This window comes from Salvelinus fontinalis, chromosome 1 (assembly GCF_029448725.1).
Source record: "Salvelinus fontinalis isolate EN_2023a chromosome 1, ASM2944872v1, whole genome shotgun sequence".
In the NCBI taxonomy this organism is placed as follows: domain Eukaryota; kingdom Metazoa; phylum Chordata; class Actinopteri; order Salmoniformes; family Salmonidae; genus Salvelinus; species Salvelinus fontinalis.
The window spans coordinates 36,665,099-36,680,229 of record NC_074665.1 but is presented as its reverse complement, the minus strand read 5'-3'; the positions used below and the strand labels follow the sequence as shown (position 1 = coordinate 36,680,229).

Sequence of the window (15,131 nt, the reverse complement as noted above, 5' to 3'; positions counted from 1 at the left end):
TTAAACTGTGAGAGACGGAATCGCAACAACCCGCTACATCTCAACCCCCCGTGGAGTGATGAAAAGTATGTGATCGTAGGTGCGGGGAAAGGACGACAGAGGCAGAGAAAAAATACCGATGGACGGAAAGGGGCTGGACAGAACCAAAGCAAAGAAAGTAAAAGTTGAAGAGTCCCCTCTCCATCCTGCCTTCCCACCTAACCTTTAGCACGCTAAACAAAATACAGGGGGTGGTCTGCCCAGGTCTTGCCTAGTGTGCATAGACATATTAAATACTACTGGTTATGTATGCCCGCAGACCTCTTGCCAAAACACTTCCAGGTGCATTCCCCTTCCCCTTCCCCCCTGGGAACAAATGAAACAATAATTACCAATACTTTAAGTGAAGAATTTCATCAATCAAAAACACTATGTCCTATTGGCATACACATACCTCTGAAGGAGCAGCTACAAAATAATATCAACAAAACTTTTACCAACCAACCAACCAACCAACCAACCAACCAACCAACCAACCAACCAACCAACCAACCAACCAACCAACCAACCAACCAACCAACCAACCAACCAACCAACCAACCAACCAAGGACATAACATTTTTTTTTTTTTTTAAAGAAGCTCTCCTCCCTGAGGGAAGAACACTGGCTTTTATCAAGCTGGAGAAGGAGTTGGTAATTGAAGAGACAGCTGTATCCCCTGACGAGAGGGAGGGGTCAGAGCGCCAATCAGCGATGGGGCTGACCAATCAGCTGCTTTTGGAATCCAGGAAGACATTTCCTGAAATACACACACTTACAAACCTATAACAAAACAAATTGTGGAATGTAATATCAAAAAAGGTTTGGAATACCTCCACTGTTATGCCATCCAGCCCTGGAGTTTTCCTGGACTTAAAAGCTTTAATTGTATCTAGGATTCTCTGAAATGTGTCTTTTGCATTATTAGCAGACAAAAATCCACACAATTAGCTTCGGTTAGTAGAGATAGAGGAGACTGAAATGTAAACATATGCTTAAAGTACTTCCTCTTTCAAAATATTGTTTGGTGAATCACAGATGACAAGTTCAGTAAATTCTTTTTGGTAGCATTTCTATGTTGAAAATTTTCATATTCCATCCAGTCCACTTTGCATGTATAGTATATTACACTTGATCTTTGTTGAATAAGTTCCTCCATTTCTTTTTTGTTTTTTCCAACTTATTCTGAGCCTCAATGGTACAGTTTCTATTGCTATCTATCTGTACTGTTAGTCCTTCCATTTCCTTTGTTAATATGGACTCTTTTAACCTAAATTGCTTTTGTTTTAGAGATAAGTACTGAATTGCATGGCCTCTAAAGCCACATTTAAAAGTGCCCCATATAATAAGGGGTTCTGCTGTACCTACAGTTGAAGTCAGAAGTTTACATACACTTAGGTTGGAGTCATTGAAACTCATTTTTCAACCATTTCACAAATGTCTTGTTAACAAACTATAGTTTTGGCAAGTCGGTTAGGACATCTACTTTGTGCATGACACAAGTCATTTTTCCAACAATTGTTCACAGACAGATCACAATTCCAGTGGGTCAGAAGTTTACATACACTAAGTTGACTGTGCCTTGAAACAGCTTGGAAAATTCCAGAAAATTATGTCATGACTTTAGAAGCTTCTGATAGGCTAATTGACACCATTTGAGTCAATTGGAGGTGTACCTGTGGATGTATTTCAAGGCCTACCTTCAAACTCAGTGCCTCTTTGCTTGACATCATGGGAAAATCAAAAGAAATCAGCCAAGACCACAGAAAAAAATTGTAGACCTCCACAAGTGTGGTTCATCCTTGGGAGCAATTTCCAAATGGCTGAAGGTACCACGTTCATCTGTACAAACGCAGCCATCATACTGCTCAGGCAGGAGACTCATTCTGTCTCCTAGAGATGAATGTACTTTTGTGCGAAAAGTGCAAGTCAATCCCAGAACAACAGCAAAGGACCTTGTGAAGATGCTGGAAGAAACAGGTACAAAAGTATCTATATGCACAGTAAAACGAGTGCTACATCGACATAACCTGAAAGGCCGCTCAGCAAGGAAGAAGCCACAGCTCCAAACCCGCCATAAAAAAAGCCAGACTACGGTTTGCAACTGCACATGGGGACAAAGATTGTACTTTTGGAGAAATGTCCTCTGGTCTGATGAAACAAAAATAGAACTGTTTGGCCATAATGACCATTGTTGTGTTTGGAGGAAAAAAGGGGCGGCTTGCAATTCAAAGAACACCATCCCAACCGTGAAGCACGGGGGTGGCAGCATCATGTTGTGGTGGTGCTTTGCTGCAGGAGGGACTGGTGCACTTCACAAAATAGATGGAATCATGAAGCAGGAAAATGATGTGGATATATTTAAGCAACATCTCAAGACATAAGTCAGGAAGTTAAAGCTTGGTCGCAAATGGGTCTTCCAAATGGACAATGACCCCAAGTATACTTCCAAAGTTGTGGCAAAATGGCTTAAAGAAAACAAAGTCAATGTATTGGAGTGGCCATCACAAATCCCTGACCTCAATCCCATAGAACATTTGTGGGCAGAACTGAAAAAGCGTGTGCGAGCAAGGAGGCCTACAAACCTGACTCAGTTACACCAGCTGTCAGGAGGAATGGGTCAAAATTCACCCAACTTATTGTGGGAAGCTTGTGGAAGACTACCTGAAACGTTTGACCCAAGTTAAACAATTTAAAGGAAATGCAACCAAATACTAATTGAGTGTATGAAAGCTGAAATAATAATTCTCTACTACTATTCTGACATTTCACCTTCTTAAAATAAAGTGGTGATCCTAACTGACCTAAGACAGGAAATTTTTACTCGGATTAAAAGTCAGGAATTGTGAAAAAAATGAGTTGAAATGTATTTGGCAAAGGTGTATGTAAACTTCCGACTTCAACTGTATGTTACGTCGGAAAAAGTCAGTTATAAATTATTCTGTCCCATAGTTATCATCCAATAGGCTTTGATTACATTTCCAATATCCTCGCCCAGGTGGAAATCCAGTAAGATTAATGTATATGCCAATTATTTGATGGTCCGACCGCATTCTGTCCCCTATCAACACTTTTGGTGCCAGAGAGAATGATGACTAGCATGATTGAGCCTCCGCCATGTGTATCTCACTAGGTCAGGATATTTAAGTCTCCACATATCCACTAGTTCCTATTTATCCACGACATTTGCGATTTCCTTAAGTGCATGAGGGTGATAGTGGGTAGTCTGATTTCTTTTACAGTCCATAGAGGTTTTTAAAACAGTATTATAATCTCCCACCATAATAATAGAGTCTTGTATTGCCTGCTGGGTTGATAAATTATTATATATTTTTAAAGAAGTGTGGATCATAATTATTTGGACCGTATAGGTTAATGAGCCACATCTGTATATGGTCCAATAACTACCTTGAGGATCTGTTTGGACAATCAAAATTACTGTCGATTAATATCATCACCCCTCTTGAATTTCTTTGCCCATGGGAGAAATATATTTTGCCCGCCCAGTCATTTTTCCCCACAACTTCATCTACAATTGTTGAATGAGTTTCCTGTAAACAATAGATATGATATTCCTCCTCTTTTAGCCAGGTAAATACTGATTGTCTTTTCTTATTATCTTGCTAAACCATTATAATTATAACTGGCTCTACTTATTTCACCATTTACAATAATGAGACACAAGTTTCAAATCCATTTATCACAATATATGTTTATAAACCCACGAAGACTCTTCCTAGAGCTGGGCACCCGGTCAAACTGAGCAATTGGGTGAGAATGGCCTTGGTCAGGGAGGAGACCAAGAACCCGATGGTCACTCTGACAGAGCTATTGAGTTCCTCTGTGGAGATGGAAGAACCTTCAAGAAGGACAACCATCTCTGCAGCACTCCACCAATCAGGCCTTTATGGAAGAGTGGCCAGATGGAAGCCACTCCTCAGTAAAAGGCACATGAAAGCCCGCTTGGAGTTTGCCAAAAGGCACCTAAAGGACTCTCAGACTATAAGAAACAAGATTCTCTGGTCTGATGGACCCAACATTGAACTCTTTTGCCTGAATGCCAAGTGTCACCTCTGAGGGAAACAAGGCACCATCCCTACGGTGAAGCATGGTGGTGGCAGCTGTGAGGATGTTTTTCAGCCGCAGGGACTGGGAGACTAGTCAGGATTGAGGCAAAGATGAACGGAGCAAAGTACAGAGAGATCCAAGATTTAAAAAATTCACCAGAGCACTCAGGACCTCAGACTGGAGCTAAGGTTCACCTTCCAACAGAACAATGCCCCTAAGCACACAGCCAAGACAATGCAGGAGTGGCTTCGGGGCAAGTTTCTGAATGTCCTGAGTGGCACAGCCAGAGCCCGGACTTGAACCCGATCAAACATCTTTGGAAAGACCTGAAAATAGCTGTGCAGCAACGCTCCTTATCCAACCTGACAGAGTTTGAGAGGATCTGCAGAGAAGAATGGGAGAAACTACCCAAATACAGGTGTGCCAAGCTTGTAGTGTCATACCAAAGAAGACTCAAGGCTGTAGTTGCTACCAAAGGTGCTTCAATAAATTACTGAGTTAAGGGTCTGAATACTTATGTAAATGTGATACTTCAAAGTAGCCTTTGAGTCCTGCCTCAAGCAGGCCAAATGCACAGTTGTCAATAGGCATATGGACGCATTACCACTTGACTGACACCACTGGTATAGAGATGGACACCATGGAATACTGCATAAATCCTGTCTTCATTCATTAATTTCGTTAAAGGCTATACTTTTGGCCTATTCAATAGTAGCGTTTTGTATCGTAGGCTAATTGTCCAGTCAAAGTAGCCTATACTTATACAGAATATTTCCCTGACAATCAAGGCTAGGATACTGCAAAAAATACCAATGTGTGAAATTGCTGGGAAGTAATTTATCCGATGCCTCCCATCAAGCTATATGGTGAGCTGCTCTACGCCCCTGCATTGTAAAGGCATAGTAGCCTACATATTTAGACAAATAAATGTTGTAAATCATAGCTTAATAGCATTGCCAACTTGGCTGTTGAACTGTGAGGCACTTTCCCTGGGAATGTCACCTAAGGTGATGGAGTCCAGGAGAGACCGGACGGGTCAGGTCTTAAACACTCAGTTGCGCATCTGAGAGTTTCAAAGGACATATCATCTCATAGGTCTGTGGAAAGAGCTAAGTTTTTATATCATACCTAATTGTTGATGTAGGTTTATAGGCTCATCAGAAATATCCAGATCCTGAAATCAACAAAACTAGAAACTGTTCACCATTGGTTATGACCACTGTGTAGATCATTGGTCATTGACACGAATTTTACCAGACCCCGGCTTGCCTGCCCATGGTAAATAATACCTCTATAATTAAATGTCGAATGATATTCATGCTTTCCTGTAAAATCTATTGATTGTTGTCTAAGCTCGTAGGCACTGAAGCTTGTGGTGATGAGTTGCATGTTATTGAGCCTATCCACAAGACTACAGGTTAAAGTGCTTGTAAAAGTTGTGGAAGTGGCTGTCTCACTGACCTAGGCAAATTTGGACTGGTCACATGACCCACTACAATAAGTTATTCTTTGGGTTTAATGGCAGCAGGTAGCCTAGTGGTCAGAGTGTTGGGCCAGTAAGCAAAATGTCACTGGTTCAATTCCCAGAGCTGACTAGGTGAAAAATCTACGGATGTGCCCTTGAGCAAGGTACTTCACCCTAATTGCTCCTGTCTGCTAAATGACTAAAATGTAAATGGTGTATTATTACCCAAAAGCCTCCACCAACTGGAAGGGGTTGAAAAAAAAGAAAATCCATAGGTGATAGGGAAAACTAACTTAATCCATTCAAGTAAAAATTGTACAAAACCAAGACTCCCACTTCATATCTCAGGCTATAGGCCAGGGCCTGAGAGGGTGGTATGGCTTGTGACAATCCTCCATTCAACTCCTCCACTGAGAAGTATTTCAGGCCCAGGAGCTGCATCGATAATGATATATATTTTCTGGGACTTCCTCTCCACCTTGGCAGTGTCATTAATCACCATAGCTATAAAGTCCACCTTCTTAACCTTTAAAATATCTGGGTCCTGCTGGTGAAAGGCATCCCCTGCAGTGAAGGCCTATCCACCACCATGGACTCTTCAGGAGCACCATTCGAACCCTCAACCCTTTTAAAAGTTGCTGCATATAAAATTATCTGGACAGCCCTGACTTTGGCCACCTCATTCTCTTTCACCTTTGTCGGGTATTCCAAAGACGTGGCTTCATGGTTCCCACCACAATAGCAACATGTCACATTTTCATCACTTTTAAAACATATGATCCTTTCCACAACTTGTACATCTTGGCTTCTCCCTTCTTCAAACACTTGAAACATGTCCAAAAGTTTTAGTGATCACACTGCATTGGTTTTGAGATAACTGCTCTGACTCTGTAGTTTATATACCTCAACTGCACTTGAGAAGGGAGACTCCACATCAAAAAACTAAAGAACAGATACTCTTCACTTTTTCTTCATTCACCACATGATTCACCTTACATGCATCAATCATTCCAGGAATATTTATCATCTCTGCAACATCGACTTCCCTCGAGACGCCAGATATTACCCCCTTGAGTGGGCCCTGTTCCGAAGAGACACACATGACATGTCAAACTTCTAAAATCGGGTGAGATGCAACACACGTTCCTTCTGATCCTCAGAAGTACAAAACATCTAAACAAGCCCGCCTCTCGTGACCCTCATAGCCTTCACTTTACCCAGGACTCTCCACCAGTTTGGATATCTCAAAGGGATTCTTCAATTTTGGTAAGAAGGGACATTCTCAGCATTGTACGCTACTTTGCTCCATTTTCCATTCTTTTAGAGAATATTACAATTCTCCTTGATTACACCGTTATTAGATTCAAGATCCACATCAGCGTCCGCTACCGCCATCTTTTCCTTCTTCTTCCAACATGTTTGCCACTACAATGACTGTCAATGATCACATAATTGGAATGAGAAACAAAAAAGAATCAATAGGCCTAAATAATCTTTATCTGTTTATTCTATTACATAATATGTAAGATAAAAATCATGAAGAACAACCCATTTATAATTTTCTGTGTTGTTAGAAAGTCACAACTAGTAATAGGCCAAAACGTGTGGTGCATGGGTTGAACCAGAAATTATAATTAAAAACAATATATTTGAATAATCAAACCATTTACGTTATTCAGTTTCTCGTTATTTAATATTTCATTTAATTTAAACAATAAAAACTAAAAACTAAACCGTTTGTGTTGTTTGACTTCAGATTCAAATCAAATAAACAAAGAACGATCCTTTACTCGTTTTGTATCATGTCTAATATGAAATATTAATTGGCCAAAAAGTACACGGACCTTTAAACATATCTTATGTCAATTTCTAACTGATAACGACGAACGTTTGTTGTTCACTATGTAGGTAACGGTTGAACTGTCGCACGTTTTGAACGTCATGCCGTGTGACGCCGATGCACTTTCCGCGTTCAAAACAACTGGGAACGAGGAACTCGTGAAGGTCCGACGACAGTGCGTTCAAAACAACTGGGAGCTCTGGAAAAACAACTCAGTCTGGGAAAAATCATTTTGTACGGTCATCCAACTCGGAATTCCACTTGGGCCTCATTCTCTTTATTTGACTACCTATTTTCCGAGTTCTCAGTTGTTTTGAACGCGGCAACTGTTCTTTGGCATTACACGGCCATGACGTTCATAACAACGCACTTTCGTAATTATCAGTTCGTAATGTCAGAGAACTTGGTAGTGACATAAAATCCTCGTTCGCAAACTAGCTACAATGCTGCCGCCTGAATTGATACAGCTTTTGACAGCGAGTGATTTGGTTGATTTACGAATCGACGCAATTCCTAAATTGCAGGTGGGCTTTAGACCGGAGAGTTTGTTCAGTTCGTTCACATCACAGGACGGGGAGGCGAAGTTAACGTTCACCTTCATTCCACATCAAATACTGCTCAACAAGGACCACGAGTTCTTTGAGGTAATCTAGCTGCTGCTGCTAAATCTATAACTGCTGAAAAACTGAATGTAGCCTATGTGTTCTGTGGTTTTCACCAATTTTCTCTTTAGCATTTTGATGACCGCAGATAAGGAAATGCAACCAGGTCTTAGATCGTTTCATATTATTCTGTCCATTTAACGTAGTATTGTATTTATTTGTGGATGTCCAACACTCATTTTGTATATGTAGCAAATTCCTATTATGTTACGAATTTTCCAAACGTTCAATATTTTAAGTATTTGCAAAACGTATGATATGTTCAGATTCTAGTTAACGTTAGGTGGCTAGCTGGCTAACTTTAGCTAGGCTAAACTCTAAAATAGTTAAGGTTAGGGGAAGGGTAACCATCTGTCTTATGTAACCATAGTAATTATATTATATGCTATATAAGATGGGCTGTTCGGGGTAATAAAATGTATGTTTAAAATAACTAAAACAATAAATATTTTTTTACAGTGTGGTAATACACCATCATTACCACCACCAGCAGTGTTATAGTCACATGCAGAGAAGCTACAGCGGTGTAACTGACGTGTGTGTGTGTGTGTGTGTGTGTGTGTTAGGATGGAGACATACATAGACACCTGTACCTCCAGAACCTCTCTACCTGCCCAGCTTATGACTCACCTACAGCCAGGTAACAATATTATCATCACCATGGTGATCAACAACAGATTTTACAGTATAACCCATTCACATGGTAAGACTGTGGGGCATGGGAAAGAATTATGTATGTTACAAATAGCTGATGACTGTTAAAGAGCAGTATTTTCAGATACGTTTACTTAGTCAGGTGATAGACTTGAGTCAGTTAAAAAAAAGTTTTAAAAAGTCAGAGGCACGGTCGAAGTAACAGCTTTAACACAGTGTTCTGGGTACATGCAGTCACATTCACAAATGCAAGATGCTAAGACAAGTCACATTCAAGATATGATGGCTTCCTCAGTCTTGATTATTCAATGTCCTTCTGGCACAAAACATACGTTTATTGTCAGTGTCTAGTTTCTGCTAAATGGCATTAGGCCTAATTGATAGAGAGCTGATCTTCAGCTTCTGCCTTCTCACATGGAACCAAAAGTATCTTTTGAATTCAACTATTTTTTATTTCTGTGCCATGGTGTCCAGAATACAGATCAGCAGTTTAACTTAGTTCAAGGTTAAATTGTGGAGGGATTCATGAGACTGTTTTCTGTGTCCCGTGATATCTGGAGAAACACTGACATAGTACTTCAGACAGTTTTTAGTTAGGTTACCAGATTTGGCATTGAAGTCATTAGAATAACCCTCATGTTAACTTTTCTGTATTTCTCTCTTCCCCCCCCTCCTTTGTTTTCTCTCAGGCAGTGTGAGTTCAGGTGTCATATATCTGGCTGTAGCCAGGTGTTCAGTACTGTGGAGGACTATGAGCATCACTATAACACGCTCCACAGACACGTGTGTTCTTCCTGCCAGAGGTCGCTGCCCTCCGCTCGCCTGCTCGACATCCACATCCAGGAGTGGCACGACTCGCTCTTCAGTATTCTGGCTGAAAGGCAGGACATGGTAGCTAACATACATGCACACAAACGCACGTGCACACACACTCACTATGTTGCTCACTCTGGCCTTGACTTGGACCAGTCTATGCACACTGTTTCTCACTCTCTCTTTTTCCCCCCAAGTACCAGTGTCTAGTGGAGGGGTGTGGTTTGAAGTACAGAACCAGAGAACAGAGGAAAGACCATATGATCAAGATCCATAAGTACCCTTCTGACTTCATGTTCGACAAGGCGAAGAGGATCAAGAAAATCAAAATGTAAACACAAATTCAAGGGTTCTCACTGTGTCCAACAGGTGGTGTCAGAATGAGTCATCTCTCAGCATTCAGGACTGGGTAAAATCTGTGAATGAAGTATGTGTGTGTAGAGGATAAAACATTCCCCTCTTTCTTACAGAGCGAAGAAGAATATGCTGCAGAAAGGCACAAGTATGGAGGTGTCCATGAGCGTGAGTGAACCTAAGGGTGTGTGTGAGGTGTTGTCTGACCAACCAGAGGAAGAGGAATATATGGAGATAAATCACTCTCTGGAACCAGGTATCCTGGACCCTGCCGGTAACCCAATTAACACAGTAGAGCTGTCCACAGATCATGATACTGCCCCAATCCTCTCTGTCACCATCCAGCCCACCACAAACCAACAGAGACCACAGCACAACAGAGAGAGACACTCCTACAGGTCAGTATTCACTTCAAATCTCAAATGGCACACTATTTCTCTACATGGTGCACTACATGATTCTAATGTATTTCCCTTAGACCTACAGTTGATGTGCAATGACCCTGAATGCATACATGAATATAGAATAATATATTTCAAGTGGGACTGGTGAACTGCAATGCCTTTACATAGTCTATGCAATTTTTGTTATATTTTTTTAACTATGCAAAATGAAGCCAAGTCCCACTACAATGGGAGTGGTATAGCTGGATCTACACAACCGCTGTCATGGGACGCGGTAGTGCACTTCGCAGGAACGGACTGTGTATGTTTAGTGGACTGTGTTCTGTGCCACCAGGGTTCCTAGGACGGTGTGTTTCGGCCAGGGTTCTGTCCAAGGGTTCAGAGGTCGTGGCAGGAGGATTTAGAGAATCTTTAAAGGTGATGACTCTCAGACAGGATGCGACCCTTGCATCGGTCTGGTCTGGCGTGTGTTTTAAAAATAATATTTTCGACAATAAATCATGTTTGTTTAACTCAAGATAATGTGTCAAATGTTATAGCACTGGTAATAGCCTAGCTAGCTCAACACCAATTTAAAATAAGATACTAAAATCATTCCAATCCAGATTGAAAAGGCAAAAGCGATTACAGACCTGCCAATATGCACGCATTTTGCGTACCAGCTACGCAATTCTCTGTCCATGTAAGCAGGTACGAGATCCAAGTTAAAAGTACGCAGAAATGAATACAGCCAGATTATTATTTATTTTTGTAAACTTTTTTGTAAAAACAAAATTCATAAAAATAAATCCACTGAGTAAATCTAACATCTCGATTCTCGAGCTGCAACACACAGACATGTACGGAGTTTGTGTCAACGGACATGGATATTAATACATCATTACTCGACGTAGCTACCCCGTGTCTGCCCCTCTTTGTTGTGATGCAAAGTTTGCCGACTGTCAGCTGTAGGTAAACACATGGACAAATCCCTTTTCGACTCTGTGTGTTGTGGAAAGGTAAACACTAATTGCTTCAAGCTAAAGTTAGCGAACATAAGATGGACATTCAGTGGGCTCTAAAGTGCCAGCAGTTCACTCACATTTGCTAGTGAAAGAAATTAAATGCAAATATGAAAAAGAACTGGTCGCATTTGTGCGAGTGTGATATACATTTAATTCAGCGTCTCATTGGTTGTATTTTCCACGTAACATGAGGATCACGCAACCTGATAGACTAACTATGATCCACGTCACAAAAAGCACAACAAAAGTATAATCAAAAATAAATATAAACATCATGGCATTAAATGGAGTCGGGAGTTTAGAAGACGCGATGAAGAATTAATGAGTGTCCGGTGTTAGCTATAGAGGCAATGCTTCTAAAATGCCTTTGCACTAGATTTGAGATCAATTTTGAAAATCTGAAATGATGTATATGCTGCAAAGAAATACAATAGGCACCTTTACATAGGCTGAAGCACCGGACTCTTCTAGCGAACAGTGTTCAGATTCCCTTTGCAGTAGCCTACTTAAGCTTTATGTAGCCAGTTTGTGGTCTGTGTCGATGCGATTTTTTTTTATTTATTTTCCCAAAAAAGGTTTAGCTTTTAGTGTTGATTAGGAACCATGTCTAAAAAGCCAATACTAGTGGTTGGCCCTGTTTGAGAGGTGACAACACGTTCCTCTACTATAGAGACTAAACTTGGGGGCATGTGCTAATTATCTACAACGTTTTTCTTATCTCCATTCTACACTGTACATGTAATGGATTAAACATAGACAGTCTGTGCTAATTCCACAAAACATATATTTATTTTATTTTTTTATTTTATTTTATTTATTTTACCGTTATTTTACCAGGTAAGTTGACTGAGAACACGTTCTCATTTGCAGCAACGACCTGGGGAATAGTTACAGGGGAGAGGAGGGGGATGAATGAGCAAATTGTAAACTTATATGTTCTGTACTCATCAGTATGAATCTATGTTCTGTAAATATCTCTTCAGAGGACTGATCTGAACCAGGTGTGATCCATAATGTCTAAGCACATGAATCTCCAATTTGCCCCGTGCGTCTGGTGCTCTAAAAAGCTTGTCAGGTCTGCGATTAGTGTTATTAGAGGCTTGCTTTAGGACCATGCTGACAGGCAGGCTGTTTAGCGGCAGTAGAGAGTATGTTTTAAGACCATGTGGACTCTTCGGAGCGGGTGGGAAGACTGTATGCCTGGCTGGCTGTACATGGATGCAGCTGCAGTGAAGAGCAAAACTTTTCTCTCAAAACAGTACAGAGGTGGAGATGGCTGTAGATGTCTTGGTAACTGCTGTTTGACACAGCATGAACCTAAACTACAGTTTTTAATCCTGGTGCTGAGCAGCTAATTGCTGTATGACATGTTTGTAGAATGTTAAGTCCCCTATCGACTGAGTTGAATGAAGCTTCAGCAGCCAACGTAATGGTTGGAGTAAAAGTGGCTTGTTTTTGTAATCCAAATGCTATTAGTTTTTACATTGTATAGAAATGCAGTAAATGAGCTTCAACTTCATAAAAATAAAGTTGAAGCTCACCCTAGGTTTAGCTGAAAAAGGCAAGCCAGGAGACTAGGCCTACATTGGCCCAATTTTGCCATTCTCCCATATGATGGCGCTGCAATATCAGCAACCATTGACTTATAAGTAAATATCGGCAGCAACATGTTGCAGATGTAGTCTCGAAAACAAGACCCTAGGCAACAGTAGCTATGTTTCCATTAACTTGTCCAGTAATTGTTTTTGTCGACATTTAGAAAGTTTGCATAGAAAACAGATTCGATAATTGGTGTGTGTCTAATTAACAATCTTGTGTCAATTAAAAACAGCTGGACGTAATGACGTCACACCATTTAGGCAAATTGCGCATTTAATAAATTGTTGACAGCCTGTATGCCCTCCCACCTACCTGTGTCTCGGGCAGCATGGATAGAATGCAAGAATTTACTAATATTTGCCATATTCTAATAATTCTCATGTGTCAACATATCACTTCCTCCGCCGCGTCCGATGAGAAGCAGTTTGCCGGCCGCATTCAAAGTGGGAAAGTAGCTAGTAGCGTCGCAGGACTTGGAAAGAATTCAGCCAGCTGTGATTGACTGACAGATAGCAAGCTAAATACCATGTTACATGTAAACTCAGCAGACTAGCTAACGAATTAGGTAGAATTACACATTTTCAGATACAAAAACTAGTCATGCTGATGGACGAGCTCTCGCCACACTTTCAGTCTGTATATTTGCATTGTGTTCTGCTACCATGTCCCCCATGGCAAGGGGTTGTTAACAATGATGTGCATTTGGAAAGTATGTTACGTTACACCCTTATTCTAAAATTGATAAAAGTACTTTTTTCCCTGATCAATACACACACACACACAATCCCATAATGACAAAACAAAAACAGGTTTGTAAAATACAGAAATTACTTATTTACAAATGTATTCAGACCCTTTGCTATGAGACTCGAAATTGAGCTCAGGTGCATCCTGTTTCCATTGAGCATCCTTGATGTTTCTACAACTTGATTGGAGTCCACCTGTGGTGATTGGACATGATTTGGCAAAATGGCTTAAGGACAACAAAGTCAAGGTATTGGAGTGGCCATTACAAAGTCCTGACCTCAATCCTATAGAAAATTTGTGGGCAGAACTGAAAAACCATGAGTGAGCAAGGAGGCCTACAAACCTGACTCAGTTACACCAGCTCTGTCAGGAGCAATGGGCCAGAATTCACCCAACTTATTTGTGGGAAGCTTGCGGAAGGTTACCCAAAACGTTTGACCCAAGTTAAACAATTTAAAGGCAATGCAACCAAATACTAATTGAGTGTATGTAAACTTCTGACCCACTGGGAAAAGTGATAAAAGCAATTAAAGCTGAAATAAATCATTCTCTCTACTATTATTCTGACATTTCACATTCTTAAAATAAAGTGGTGATCCTAACTGACCTAAGACGGAATTTGTACTAGGATTAAGTGTCAGTAATTGTGAAAATCAGTTTAAATGTATTTGGCTAAGGTGTATGTAAACTTCCGACTTCAACTGTATATACTAGACGGTGTCAGAGGAATGGCCAAAAAATTGTCTGACTCCAGTCACCCAAGTCATAGACTGTTCTCTCTGCTTCCGCAACTGAGCGCCAAGTCTAGGTCCAAAAGGCTCCTTAATAGCTTCTACCCCCAAGCCATAAGACTGCTGAACAATTTATTCAAATAGCCAAACTGCCCCCCTAAACCCGTTTTTGCTTCGTCATTATGGGTATTGGTGAGGGGGGGGAAACGATTTTATAAATTTTAGAATAAGGCTGTAACATAACAAAATGTGGAAAAGGTCAAGGGGTCTGAATACTTTCCGAATGCAATTTGTTTAATAAAGCTGAAATGTTGATTGATATGTCTCTTGAGTTTCATCTGTTATTAGGTCAATGCTAGATGGGATACAGCTTTTGACATATTTTACTTTTTGTAGCAGGTTAGAACCTTACGCATCAGATTAGGAGAATTAGGTTAAGTTTAGGAAAAGGGGTTGCAACATCAATAACAAAGTCACCTTTTGACATTCGTTTGAGAAATGCTGTATTGGTTCTAGCCATGACCCTGGTATGGGATTTCAAACCATGAATAAATGAATTGTCAATCAGCTGCCCCCTTTGTCTTCCCCACAGAAGTGCACTTGTGAGAATAAGCTTATTGGAGAGAGTGGTAGGTGAAGTCTCAGTAACTGATGAACATAGAAAATATGATTGTTTAGGATGTACAATGGAAAACATTGCAATCGTTTTTGGTTGATAGACAAGTCTGAGAGCGCTCGCTTTGATATACCTTACATCACTTCTGGAGGTTGT

General features: G+C 40.6%; 1 protein-coding gene across 2 annotated transcripts; it reads left to right on the top strand.

The window, feature by feature from the left end:
• The first annotated feature begins 7,497 nt into the window (after positions 1-7,497).
• Positions 7,498-14,678, top strand: znf511 (zinc finger protein 511). Of its 2 annotated transcripts, none has more exons than XM_055920421.1 (6): positions 7,498-8,035; positions 8,620-8,693; positions 9,397-9,598; positions 9,724-9,851; positions 9,991-10,272; positions 10,613-14,678. In XM_055920421.1, the coding sequence occupies exons 1-6, from the start codon at positions 7,835-7,837 to the stop codon at positions 10,680-10,682; spliced, it is 957 nt and encodes a 318-aa protein (XP_055776396.1). In that variant the 5' UTR covers positions 7,498-7,834; the 3' UTR covers positions 10,683-14,678. The 2 variants fall into 2 exon arrangements, with proteins under 2 accessions (XP_055776396.1, XP_055776387.1); XM_055920412.1 differs by having other exon boundaries at positions 7,500-8,035; positions 9,718-9,851.
• The last annotated feature ends 453 nt before the right edge of the window (positions 14,679-15,131 follow it).